At 41.6% G+C, this 14,338-nt stretch overlaps 1 protein-coding gene across 4 annotated transcripts in view; it reads right to left on the bottom strand.

The window, feature by feature from the left end:
• Positions 1-13,907, bottom strand: part of ADGRF2 (adhesion G protein-coupled receptor F2) — a 36,403-nt gene extending 22,496 nt beyond the window's left edge. For 3 of the 4 annotated variants that reach the window (XM_043907679.1, XM_043907678.1, XM_043907682.1), the window contains exons 1-3: positions 13,698-13,907; positions 4,254-4,360; positions 918-960 (exon numbers count right to left, since the gene is read on the bottom strand). In XM_043907679.1, coding sequence (XP_043763614.1) covers positions 918-960; positions 4,254-4,331 — 121 coding nt within the window. In that variant the 5' untranslated portion in view covers positions 4,332-4,360; positions 13,698-13,907. Of the gene's footprint in view, positions 1-917; positions 961-4,253; positions 4,361-9,362; positions 9,447-13,697 lie in introns of all 4 variants that reach the window. The other variant, XM_043907681.1, reaches the window with a different exon arrangement.
• Positions 13,908-14,338: the final 431 nt, after the last annotated feature.

Below are 14,338 nucleotides of genomic sequence, written 5' to 3'. Positions count from 1 at the left end.
AGCTAGAATATGGAAGCAACCTAGATATCCATCGACAGATGAGTGGATTAAGAAGCTGTGGTATATATATACAATGGAATATTACTCAGCCATAAAAAGGAATGCATTTGAGTCAGTTCTAACGAGATGGGAGAACCTAGAACCTATTTTACAGAGCAAAGTAAGTCAGAAAGAGAAATGTAAATATCATATACTGACACATATATATGGAATCTAAAAAGATGGTGCTGATGAATATATTTTCAGAGCAGCAATGGAGAAACAGACATAGAGAACCAACCTATGGACGTGGGGGGAGGGGAGGAGGGAGAGGATGAGATGCAAGGGGAGCGTAAAATGGAAACTTACAATACCATATGTGAAATAGATAGCCAGTGGGAATTTGCTGGATGACTCAGGGAACTCAAATCAGGGCTCTGTGACAATCTAGAGGGGTGGGATGGGGAGGGAGATGGGAGGGGGGTTCGGGAGGGAGGGGACATGAGTGTACCTATGGCTGATTCTTGTTGATGTGTGACGGAAAACCACAAAATTCTGTAAAGCAATTATCCTTCAATTAAAAAAGTAAATTTAAAAAAGTATTATAAAAAAAAGAAATTTCTCAGTTCCAAAACTTTACAAGGAGTTATGTCCTCGATGGGGTCTCATAGACCACCCCCCCCCACATAGCCTCTGCTCTATTTTGAGTTGGTTCAATCCAAAGGATTTATGGCAAAGAACTCTCAGACCAGGATGGAGCAAGAAGGGAGCAGGGGTCAAAGGTACAATTTAAGATGAGAGGAGTAAAAAGAAAGTCCAAATGCATGCCATCGAGGTGTGCCATCTACCATGCCATGAGACAGAGGGCTGAGAAGAGCTCTGTATTACAACAGATGGGTAGGAACACGCCCATCTCTTAGTAACTACTGCCAACATACCGTGTGCCCTGGTAGATACCTGCTCCTTGCTCTTGCTGGCAGCCTAGGAAGGGAAAATTAAAATTCAGGTCAAACGCAATCACTAAAATGTGCACCCAGTGATTCACTTTCATCACATCTGAATCAGCTCTGATGCCAGCATGCCACTAAATCTAAGACCATGAATTTGTCACCATGGTCCCATTTCCCCTCAGCCTGAACAGATTTCTTTCCACGGCTATTCAGCAGGAGAACTCCTTCCACTCCAGGAAGAATGATCTGCTTTCTATCCAGGAAATACACCCTGGGTAGATGTGGACTTATTGGAAATTAATGAAGGTTAAGTTGCAGAACCCCTAGCTTGCATGGGCCCCTTCCATGCACTGAAAGATTGTCTAGCAATGTGTTCACATGATCATTGTTGTTGTTGTTTAGCTGCTAACTCGTGTCCAACTCTTTGTGACTCCATGGACTGTAGCCCCCCAGACTCCTCTGTCCATGGGATTTCCCAGGCAAGCATATTGGAGTGGGTTGCCATTTCCTTCTCCAGGGGATCTTCCTAACCCAGGGATCAATCCTGCATCTCCTGCATTGACAGGCAGATTATTTACCATTGGGGCACTAGGGAAGCTCCATCATTATCATATGTTTTATTAAATTTTCAGAAGCAAAATAGTTTAGCCATCATCTGTTCAGTCTTTTTTTTTTTCTTTTTCCAGTTTCCCCTCCTTTACATTCTCCCTTATTTTGGATAGCACTCGAAGGATGTAGCTGTTTTTGGTAGAAGTTGAGTTGGGTATGTGTTTAGTTTGGATTCAATAGGATATATTTATGTAGCTTACAGTCATATCTGCATTACAAGGAGGACATCAACATATAATTGGCATTCGTTCTCAGAGTATTTACAATTAGTCATAGAACAAAAAAATCCTAAGTGCTCGAGATACCTTGCAACTAACATATGAAAAAAAATTTGGTTTCCACAAATTTGAAAACAGTCTTTCTTACATGTTTACATGACATTATTAACAATGAATTGAGAAGCTGAAAGCTACTTTTTTTAAAATTAGCAATAAGAATGAAAAAAATTTTGATCATCAATTTTAGAGGTAAAACTGAATCATCTTTCTATTTTTGTTATAGAAGAAAACTACAAAATTATTGACATTAAGTATGCAGCCAAAAAAATGTAGGGAGGAAATGTTGGCAGTTTATTTATAAAAATATTGTTATTAATTTATTACTGGAGGGACTGCCCTGAGGGTCCAGTGGTGAAGACTCCATGCTTCCAATATAGGGGACACAGGTTTGACCTCTGGTCAGGGAACCAAGATCTCACATGCCACTTGGTGCCAACCAACCAAATAAATAAATAAATAGATGCATGCGAAGTGCAAGCACTTCAAGATGCCCTCAGCCCATCTTGAGTGGATCATGGTCTCCAAGGAACCATAATAAAGCACTTCAAAATGAACAATTCTGGATAGTACTTGGCCCATTAAACAGACTCCAGTGAGGTCACATCCTGCTCGTCAGGTAGGAGGGCAGAAGGTGATGGTGTGCTATTTCCAAGGAATTCTGGAAACTGTCTTCTCAAGTGAAGGAACTGATTCACTTCCAGTTAATTTGCCAAAGTCCATGTATACACAACCCCATGTGACCTCTTCATTTCTAGGCTGGTATCCGATGGGGCCACTTAAGCTTCAGCTAGCAACAATGCACAGACAGAACAGCTTGGTAGGCTACAGTCCATGGGGTCGCAAAGAGTCAGACACAATTGAGCCACAACACACACACACACACACGTAGCAACAATCCTCGGACTAATACTGTGAACAAGACACTTGCAAACCCATCACCCGCTAAACCTGCAGAATTGCCTGAGAGAGGTTGGAAGGCAGACAGCACCCCAAAGAAAGCTCAGCCCCCAGCAACTTGTAAATTGAAAAGAAAATGATGGAACATTTCTGGTAAGGTGAGTCCCCAATTATCAAGAAAACAAAGCCAGCCTCCCATGCTCAGCCTCCAAGTTCTGTCTTGTGGAAGAGTGTGGATGAGGAAATGAAGAGGAAATAGTGTGGGGTTGGGGTGCCTCCCAGAAAAGGCCTTTCTGAGGGGGTCTCTAATCTTTCCCAGAAACTGGGCTGTGACTCAGTATTAGGGGGAGGGGAGTCATGGAGAAAATTCCCATCCAGGGGCACATTACTCACAGGGTGAATATTATTTGGAAACTTCTAGAAAGAATCCTTTATTTAGGTTTTTATTTTATACTGGGTTATAACTGATTAACAATGTTGCGATCATTTCTGGTGAACAGCAAAGTGGCTCAGTCATACATACACACGTGTTCATTCTCCCCCAAACTCCCTCCCATCCAGGCTGCCACATGACCAAGGTGCTCATTACTCCTTCCTGCCCCTTGGTGGTGTTCACCATCAGGCTCCTCAAAGGAGATGCCATTTTGGGTGTGACAGTGTTTCACGGTGTCAGGACCATTCCTAAGTCCTGCTCACTCAATGCCATTAACCATCTCCCAGTCAAGGTTGGAGACTTCCCAATAGTTCAGATGGTAAAGAATCTGCTGCAATGCAGGAGACTCAGGTTCAATCCCTGGGTCAGGAAGAGCCCCTGGAGAAGGAAATGACAACCCACTCCAGTATTCTTGCCTGGAGAATTCCATGGACAGGGGAGCCTAGCAAGCTACCATGGGGTCACAAAGAGTCAGACACGACTTAACTAACACACACACACAGTCAAGGTAACACTCCTGCCAGCCTCCACATTCTCCAGTGCCTTTAAGGAAGAGGCACCACCCTGTTTATCAGCCACTGAAAGCTTCACCATCAAAGGATATGGGAAGAAGAGTGGATTACCCTTACATCATTTGGACCCCTTTGCATCTCAGGAAGTTATGGAAAAAACAGATGGGAAAATAATTGGCAGCTATTAGCTAAAACGGATTTCAGTGACCTTCAGTTGCAGTTTCTTCTGGCTGGACAATTCTACCCTGTCTTCGGGCTTCCCTCACGGCTCAGTTGGTAAAGAATCTGCCTGCAATGCGGGAGACTCCAGTTCGATTCCTGGGTCAGGAAGATCCCCTGGAGAAAGGATAGGCTACCCACTCCAGTATTCTTGGGCTTCCCTTGTGGCTCAGCTGGTAAAGAATCCGCCCACAATGCAGCAGACCTGGGTTCGATCCCTGGGCTTGCAAAGAGTCAGACACAACTGAGCGATTTTCACTTTCACTTTCACCCCATCTTCTACCTACCCTTCAGCTCAGATGGGCTGGCTAACTCATGGGTTCTAGTTTCCATTCGGTCTCCCCACCAGCTCATCCACCCACCTCCCTCTTCTTACCTGGCATAACGTCCTGCAGGACTCTGTGGCCAAAAGAAACATGAAGCCGTACAGCAAGAGCAGAAGCATCTGAGTCATCGTCTTCAGCACAGTTGACTTTCTGGCTACTAGAAGAACAAACGAAAAGGCAAAATGTCTCCCATCAGAAGCTTTCAATGTTCCACGCAGAACCAGTCAGCCTGAGACTGGGTTCTGTCCTTAGCGCTGTCTGCTTGGGCTCCTCTGCTCCAGAGGTGGGGTCCCCGTGGTCTCCCTAGACCTTACCAGGATGCCGCAGGTATGCGCACCAGCTGGCCCTGGGAGGTGCAGGCAATCGCTGTGATAACCTTCAGGTTCTGCTGTTGTCTTGCATGTAACACCTAGCATGGGAATCCCTCCAAAGGCATCTGCCTACTGGGGTGTGACATATCCAGCCCATATTTGGGGAGCAGGAAGGATGGTGCTCTCTCTGGGTTAGGCAGGGCTGAGAAACCTGTGGGTGGCTAGGTTGGAAGGTGAGCTGGCGTTCCCACATGCAAACTCAGGTTAGAAATCGCTTTTGAAGGAGAGTAAGCACCAGGCTTGACCTATGCTCCCTCCTTTCCACCTAACTCTAGAGCTATATTTTCATAGGTAGGTAGCAGCTTCTTCAAAGCTGATTTTAGACATGCCCTAAGGTATTTGTTATTTCTGCCAAAACTGATGTCAAAACTAAAATGATTTCTTAGCATCTAGAACCATGTTGGACACATGATAAGGACATAGAAAACTCCATAAGAAAGAGGAAAGGAATGGGGGAGAGAAAGGAGACTGGAAGAACTGAGGATTTGCATCAGAGTCCATGCTCTATAGATATAAATTTTAATAACTTCAATATTTTTTTATCCCTGAGTAAGATATTCTTTGAGTGGTGTTGGCTGTTTCTTCGCTTTTAGATGGAAGGAGATTTGGATGTCATCAACAAAGGCCAGGAGCTTTTGCAATGGTTGATACTGACTATTTGACCATTATTTGGTGAAAAACAAATAGTCTTTATCCCAACCATGCATAATTCTATAGAAAACAATGCCATCTGGAGAAGGAAATGGCAACCCACTCCAGTATTCTTGCCTGGAAAAGTCCATGTACAGAGGAGTCTGGTGGGCTGAAGTTCACGGGATTACATGACTGAGCATGTGTGCGTGAGGGTGGAGGGAGATGGGTTGGTAGCAATAAAGTGGTAGAACTAAAAAAAAAAGAAAATAATGCCATTATTTTAAAGACTAGGCAAATTGCATTTTAAAATCATGTTTGCTGCATGGAAAGAATTGCTTAGCTGAAATTCCACAGAAATCTAATGATTATTTAAAATATTTTACACTGCCTGTTTCAGACCATCATTAACAGTTTTCTCAAAGTCCTATAGTGTTTTATTCTCCTTTAATTAAAAAGAATTTTTTAATTGAACTGTAATTGGTTTACAATATTGTGTTAGTTTGAGATGTACAGCAAAATGAGTCAGTTAAACACACACAAATATATATATATATATCTATTCTTTTTCAAATTCTTTTCCTATTTAAGTTGTTACATAGTAGTTCCTTGTGCTATCCAGTAGGTCCCTGTTGGTTATGCATTTTAAATTCATCAGTGTGTACATGTCAATCCAAACTCCTTAAATATCCCTTCCCCCCACCACCCCTGCTTCCTCCTGTATTTGTTCTCTAAGTCTGTGAGTCTATTATTTTGTAAACAAGTTCATTTGTAGCAGTTTTTTTTTAGATTCCACATACTAGTGATATCATACTATATCTGTCTTTCCCTGTCTGAGTTACTAAAAGTGATATATTTTAATCTGGACTTAAGGAAATCCTTTTTCTTCCAGATTTGTTGACATTTAGCCGAAGTCATGAGCTCTTCCTCTAGTTCCGTGCAAGCAGAAAACTTAGAAGTAAAAGTATAGTGGCAAAACAGTAACAGGAATCCAATCTTTGACTACCCTCTCCCCAACCCAGCCTCCTTCCTTCCCCATTTTCATGCAAAAAGTCAAGGTTTCTGATGATCCAGACCTGCTTTCCCAGGCTTGCTCCACACCTTTCTGAAAGGCAGGGGTAGCTGGAGTGGGATGCTTCCCTCTCAAACAGATGTTTAAAAATGTCGGTTCCAGGGACTTCCCTGGTGGTCCAGTGGCTAAGACTCCATACTCGCGATGCTCGGGTCCCAGTTTTGATCCCTGGTCGGGGAACTAGATCCCACCTGATGCAACTGAAGGTCCTGAGTGCTACAACTAAGGCCTGGCTCAGCCAAATTAATTAATTAATTTAAACAAGTGTTTATTCCATGCAGCTCAAGCCAAAAAAAAATTTGTTAAGGACATTTATTTCAGAAAAGATTTATCTCTCCAGAATGTACAATATGAGAAATGTCACTTCATGATTCTCATGAATCATGATTCTCACCAAAAAAAATTTCATGAAGCAATCACCTCAGCTCTGAAATTTCACACAGTGAAACATTCCAAATACAAAGTGCTGGAATGCTTTTTATTAAGCATTTTTTTATTTTTTATTAAGCATTTTTATTAAGAAACTGCTCCCCTTTCCTTTATCAAAAAAAATCAACAAAACCAAAAACCTCAGCAACATGAATGATTACAATAGCTAGATCTGTACAGATAACATTTCAACGTAGAATGTTTTCTCATTCTCTGTTGACCACTTTCTAAATATGAAAAAAGTGCTTATGATGTTCATTTATGTATTTTCTCAACAAACATAAAATGAGCTTCCTGTCTCCAAGCAATGCCGTAACAGAAATTAAACAGTGGTGTCCTAAATAGAAATTAAACAATGACAGCAAGGATGACTACTTTCCGTGTCCCCTCAACATCTCGGGAAGTCGAAGTCTAATGGCACTCTTGAAGCACCACCCATTGGGTGGCAACTTGGCTGGGGTTTGCTCCCTGGAGATCTCCGGACACTTGAAGTCAAAGCAAGACAAGTAGACATGACAGGAAGTGTCCCTAAGTTCCAGATTCCACAAAGCAATTCCCAAATTTGTTAGCAATTCAATTCTGAAATATTTCTTCCTATCTTTATGTCAAATTCCTCCATCCCCAAAGCCATAGGTTGAGTGGTAAAGACAAAACAGGCAGAAAGAAAGCATATGGGCTGCACACTGCATGTGTTTTGCGTATGGCTCCATTGGAAACAAACATTTGTTTAATTTAAACACACTCACACATACAAGTCATAGAGACCAGAGTGGTTCTATAGAGTGATTTGAGGGGGAAAAATTCTACAACCTTAACCCTTAAATCTTGACTAGGAAAAAAGAAAGTATTGGAATAGCAATCATGGCAAACACAAACAAGAGTCAAGAAAACTCCAGACATATTTTGATCAGACACCCAGGAGTATTTCAATCACCAGCCTGGTCACCTGAGTCTGCGGCTCCTACTTGCATAAGTAGGTTTCGACGTGAATTGCTGAGGCTTCTAGTGAGATCCACAAAACACTATGTAAGTTCCCAGACAGACTGTGGGAATACACTTCAGATGATCTCAGGGGTGGAAGATTCCATAGCGTCTATCCTGTAGACATTGTACTCTTTCACCCCTAGTCAATGACCAATCCCTCCTCCTGCCTAAATGCAGACACTATGAAAGGCAAGAGATTGGTAAAACAAATAGACACTGCCTATTACTATGTGTCTGACACTATATTTATATTCACCCTTTGCGTAGTTCTAAGTAACTGAGTGACTGCCACAGTTTTTTTTTAATTAAAGGGATAAAATTTGACCCTGGCTAACCTCAAAATTACTAAGTGGCATAGCTAAGATTTAAACCCAGATCTGCAATTTTTTTCAGTATGTCACGTGTCTTTTCTGATATAAGAAAGAGCTGATCTTTGTATGGAGTTAATTCCTTCAGAACATTTCACATATTGACTTTTACCTTGACCTCATAAAATTTTATGCAGTAAACAAAAAAGTTACCATTTTCCCTTTTTTATCAAAGAGGAAATTGTCCAGATAGCAGGGCTTTTCCAAGATCATACCCCAAGTTACTGGAACCAGATTCTTTTGACTCTTGATCAAGGGCTTTTTAAACTGCATCGATCTGTCCCTGTCCTCCTTCCTGTCTTCATTGGAGATGTAAAAGAACTGATCACTATCTCTCTCTCAGTAAAAAATATATATATACATAGATATAGTTAGGGACACAGATGGAAACAGTGATGTCAGAGATAGATGATAGATAGAGAGATCTAGGTTTAAATAATCTTTTAGCAATATACAACCTAAGTAGAATTGCCTTCAGAACTCCTTCAGTCTTCACCCTGAGTCATGTCCATGCTGTGCCCAGATGCTCAGGGTCTCATTTTTACTCCAGTCTAAAATCTCTGTTCTTGAACGAAGCTCCTTCCTTACTCTGAAGCAAATTTTGCCACATCAATGACCTCCTTTCTTGGGTCTTAGCCATTTGGAATTCTTCTGACTGCCAAGAAGGAACTAATCAGATAGGTTGACTACCAATAATGCGAAAGTGAATATTAATGGTTTGTGATTTGATCATCCCAGGTAAGTGTACATTCTAACAGGAATTTCCCAGAGGCAACCTCTCCAAATCTGGCCACCTAACACGAAGAACTGACTCATTGGAAAAGACCCTGATGCTGGGAAAGATTGAAGGCAGGAGGAAAAGGGGACGACAAAGGATGAGATGGTTGGATGGCATCACTAACTCAATGGACATGAGTTTGAGCAAGTTCCAGGAGTTGGTGATGGATAGGGAAGCCTGGAGTGCTGCAGTCCATGGGGTCGCAAAGAGTCAGACACAACTGAGCGACTGACCTGAACTAAACGTCTCCAACAGTAGGAAGTAAAGGCACTGACCCTGGTCAATGGGCCAAATTCTTGGGCGCAAGGATGACCCTCTATGATCCCAACCATACCCACAGAACTACCTCCTCTGATATGTTTATGTAAGTCCTCTGTTTTCTCTAGATGCCCAGTTTTTTAAACTTTCCATCAGCTTCACTGGTTCCCCTGAGCCTTGGCAAGCTTCACTAACCTGCCTTTGAATTGGATGTTTTTCTCTTTATGCATGCAGATTTTAAGCCATGATGAGTAATGAAGTACTCATACCTGAAAGGTAAACAGCAAACAGGCAGGAACATGGGTTGATGGCGTCTACGCAGGCACTTGGTAAAGGTGTACCCCAAGAACCACCTGCCTCATGAGTCACCACAAAACCAAAGAGAGAATTTACTCTGACAGAGGCAGTTGAGATAAATTCAAGAGATCATAAACGTATACAAAATTTGGAAAGAAAGGCTAAGTAACTAGGTAAACCCAAACTATTGTGGCATTGAAGCACTTCTGGAATGCCATCACATAGAAGTAACTTGAAGTACAGAAAAAAGCATGACTATGTAAGTTTGCTGATCACACTTGCATAACATATAGTAGGTGGAGCAAGTGGTAAAGAATCCGGCTGCCAAGGCAGGAGACACAAGAGACCAGGGTCCCATCCCTGGGTCAGGAGGATTGCCTGGAGTAAGAAGTGGCAATCCACTCCAGTATTCTTGCCTGGAAAATTCCAGGGACAGAAGAGCCCAGCAGGCCACAGTCCCTGGGGTCACAAAGTCAGACACGACTGAGCGACTGCACAGATAACTGTCAAATAATAATACAGTGCATAGTAAATTCTGATAAATCTATATAAAGGAATATTACATAAATATTAAAACCATTTATGAAGAGCTTTGATAATATATTAGTATGAGGTAGCAGTGTTTTATATATATATATATATACACATACATAATTTTATAATAGCAAAGGGAACATCAGTCAATAGGATGCAACAGTCTCATGGGTTATCTTTGTGAACTTTAGCTCCATCTTATTTGACATTTGGTATTCTCTCATTTATATTATATATATGAAAATAGCTGTTCACAACTCATACATATGGAAATCATGAATATTTTCTAATATAAATAGAGGAAAATGTCTGCAAATAGATCTTCAGAAATTAAAAAATATATATATGGAGGGGCTTCCCTGGTGGCTCAGTGGTAAAGAATCCACCTGCCAATGCAGGAGACACGAGCTCGCTCCCTGATCTGGGAAGATTCCACATGCTGCAGAGCGACTAAGCCTGCGCGCCACAGCTACTGAGCCTGTGCTCTCGGCCGGGGGAGCTGCAACTACTGAGCCCATGAGCTGCAACTACTGACGTCCTCGCCCTGGAGCCGACACTCCTCAGCAAGAGAAACCATCACAATGAGAAGCCTGAGCACTGCAACAGAGAGTAGCCCTCACAGCAACAAAGACCCAGCACAGCCAAAAATTAAATTTAAAAAAATTACATTATTTTTAAAAATAGTGGGGAGTTTAAAACAAAACAAAACACAAAAAACACAAAACCCAATATGGAAACAAGGCGTCACCTAGCTCCTAAACCTGAAACAACATGCCCGCCCTGTTCAGTTCTGAGTTTCGGAAAAGAGACACTACTCCTCCTGGGAGTCACTTTCTTTCTTGTGTTCTGTGCCTTTTCTCTATATTCACTTAGGTCTTGCTGGAATGTATCTTCTCAAACTTCTGTAATGAAGATCTCTGAGCGGTGAATCCTCTTAATCTTTCCTTCCTGAAGATTCCTGGGGTGAGGACTGGTCTGCCTAGCTTAGGTCAGCTGCCTTCCCCTAATCCAATCAGCTGTGGCCAGGCCCATCTTTCAGCTCCATGTGCAGTAAACAAGGAAGATGTAGGCAGTTTCTAAAAAGTGTGGGTGAGGTGAGGGTTTATCTAGGCAAAATGATTAATAATGTAATAATAATAATAATAGGTGTCCAATGTATTCCTCCAACAGAAATGCAAATTGAGTCCTGAACTGCTGCATCTGAGAGTATCTGTTGATAAGCCAAAGCCATTATTTCCTACTTTAGCTATCTTTCAAATTATGTCATTTTTTTCAAAACACTCACTCTCTTCTAGAGAAGCTGAAAGAGACAGCAGCTCACGCCAGTAATTTTCAGCTTTACACATTAGGATTCCCAGAAAAGCTTTCTTTATTTACTTTTAGTTGCCAATGTCTGGATCCTACCCCAGAACCACTGAATCAGAATTTCTGACAGTAAGACTCAAACACTAATATTTTTCCCCAAACTTTTTATTTTGAATAATTTCATTACTACTGAAAAGTTGAAAGAATAGTACAGTGAAACCCTACATATCCTTCACCTAGATTGCACTAATTATCAACATTTAGTGATGAGTGGGTTTTTTTTTAAGTCCCCAGCTGATGTTCGTGTTATGGGATTGAGAACACCCCTAACTACAAAACAAAAAAGAGAACAAAATGAAGTAGATACACCAAGAAAGACAAAGATTAAAAAAGGTGTCCTGACAACACTCAAGATCCTATATTTCATGCCCTGGGTTCTATGAGCCACCTTAGTATCATCATCATAAAATCACCTTCGGGCCTTAAAGTAGCATGACTTAAGAGTTTGTTTATTGCTATCAAAAGAGTCAGGAATAATATTCCGAGGCAATAAAATTCTATAACCTCATCCCTAAATTAGCAACAACAACAGAGGGCTTATTGACTTGGAAGATCAAGATTACAATAAGAGGAATATATATTTTTTTTACCAACCCAAGCCATCGGAGCCCCCAGGGAAGACCTTTTAAAACCAGAAGCTGTGTATTCCCGAGAGTGGGATGGGATTAAAGATAATTAGACCACAGGCTATGGTTTTGTGGAAGCAACAACCACTAAAGTAGCCAGTTGGTGAATTAAGTCAAGCCTTGCACAAGCCAGGCTCCATCTGAAAGGGGAGGTGTGGGGAGGAGGAGAGGGAGGGGAATGGTGTGTCCTCGAGATGACAAGTGTTGTATCATATCACTGATGTGGTTTAGAATCACCAAAACCTGATAATACAAGGTAGACTGAATCTCAGCTAGTTCTATTATTCTTTTCAGACATATTTAGAAATATGACTGTCTATGGATACTACATCCCATTATTGGCTGGACCCGGGCAAACCACTTCTACTCCCAACCCGTGTGCCTCTGCATCCATGTCCAATTTTAGAAAGATCAAGCAGTCACCAGGCTTGGAACTGTCCCCTGATCACCTCATATTTGAATGAAAGCCTTGGTTTTTGTTTACAAAATATCATTTATTTTGCAAAAAGACAATGATGCCATAACTCTATATCATGCAAATACTGTTGGAAAAGGCATTTGGGTCTTTATGATCTTAAGATAGTTCTAAAGACAGAAAATAGTTTTTGCTGTCTTTTAAGTTTTGCAGGGGTTTTTTTTTTTTTTTTTTTTTGTCTTTATTGAATTTGTTACAATATTGCTTCTGTTTTATGTTTTGGTTTTTTGGCCTCAGGCATGTGGAATCTTAGTTCCCTGACCAAGGATCCTTCACCCTGCAGTGGAAGGCAAAGTTTTAACCACTGGAACACCAGGGAAGTCCCAGTTTTGCAGTTTTTAAAGCTAAACATTTGCCCAGACATGTACTTGAAATCATTCCTGTAAGCTACAAATAAACTGATTTTTCCAAACTGTAAAAATATGAATGAATTTTCTAGGAGAAAATTTAATAAACCCAAATAATGCGAGGCCCAGTCAAGCCTCATTCTTTAATAGGCAAGTTTACTTTAGAGGGGAAAACTCATTTTGTCAAAATTCAAAGGGAAAAAAGTTTTTAAGCAGAACTAAACTTTCAAAATTCACACTCAACAAATACAAAGAATCCTTCAGAAAAAGGAAAGACTCAAATTAAGCACCAATTTCAACAATATTTTAAGGAAGAACATGAAAAGCAATAGACATGGGGATGTCTGGGTGGCTACCACCTCTCCCCGACCCGCCATGCAAAGAACAACACAAGTCAAGAGAAATCTACCCAAACTTTGTATTCCTCCTGAGAAAGTCTGATCTCAGGAAAACAGCATTCAGGATCAGGAATTCTTAATGCCATAGGTGAGTCGTTAGAAGTGCAGAATTTTTGTGTGTGAGGGTGTAAAAAGATTCCTCTGTATTCAAGGAGACTTTAAGGCTAGTGATGACTTGATAATAAGCCAAAATTATAGACAAAACATTACAAAGTGTGCTGAGGGAAAATCATGATTTTAAAAAAGTTGATTAGCTTCTGTATCTGTACTTAATCACTGTCAAGTCATCAAAGAAAAATTTCTTTAAAGATTCTAGTTTCCTGGACTCTATTTGCATGGGATCAGAGAAGCAGAGAGTAATAAACAAAAACAATATTTTCCTACCAGATTAGTGCTCTTATTGAATTCTGCCAAGTGCCCCTAGGTTACCAAATTCCTTTTTAAGACTAACTCCCTGTATACGTTATTAATGAAAGCCCACACTACACTGCCTCATTGGCTGCTCATCCCTGAAATTCTCCAAAGGAAGGCCTTGGACTGAGAAAGTCATGGGGCTACTCACTGTGGCTAGCCAACGACACTGGCGAATTTGTCACTGGCAAATTCGACCTACTCCCGGCAGCAGGAGATGCAGGTGTCAATGACTTCCCTTTGCCATATCTCACAGCAAACCAGCAAGCTGGGCTCCTGTATCTCTGAGCAGTCAATTCAGCCCCGAATGGTGGTGCCCTGGCTGAGGCCGTCAGGCTGGGCTCTGCCTGACACAGGCAGCCAGCCCCATATGCCCTGCAGCCTGACAGGCAAGTCCTGCTTGGGAGTAGTCTCTGCCGTGGGAGGGGCAGCGTGCCGAAAAATGGATGAGTCACACACTAAGTGAGCACATGCAGACTCTCACAAAAGGCCAAGGCTTCTCTTTCTGGCAAAGGATCCACAACTCTAGAGATGGCACAAGATCTGTGGTACTTGGTCACAGCTACTAACATCCTCACGCATCTGCCTAAGCCTGAAAATGGGATACGGGAAGCACAAGTGTCTGTGCTTGGAATTCTGTCTTTGGCTGGCTTTCTGGTTATGAAGATTATGGTTGTTTGGTTCTCTAATTGTCTCTGGATGTCCCTAGTTCAGGTACAAGGTGACACTGCCATTCCCAACCTCCTTGTAGTTGGATGGGGTCATGCAGGTTGTTCTGCCATGAAGAGCAGC

Source organism: Cervus elaphus, chromosome 7, assembly GCF_910594005.1.
Source record: "Cervus elaphus chromosome 7, mCerEla1.1, whole genome shotgun sequence".
NCBI lineage: Eukaryota > Metazoa > Chordata > Mammalia > Artiodactyla > Cervidae > Cervus > Cervus elaphus.
The sequence above is the reverse complement of the archived record's forward strand: the minus strand, read 5'-3'. Positions and strand labels throughout refer to the sequence as shown.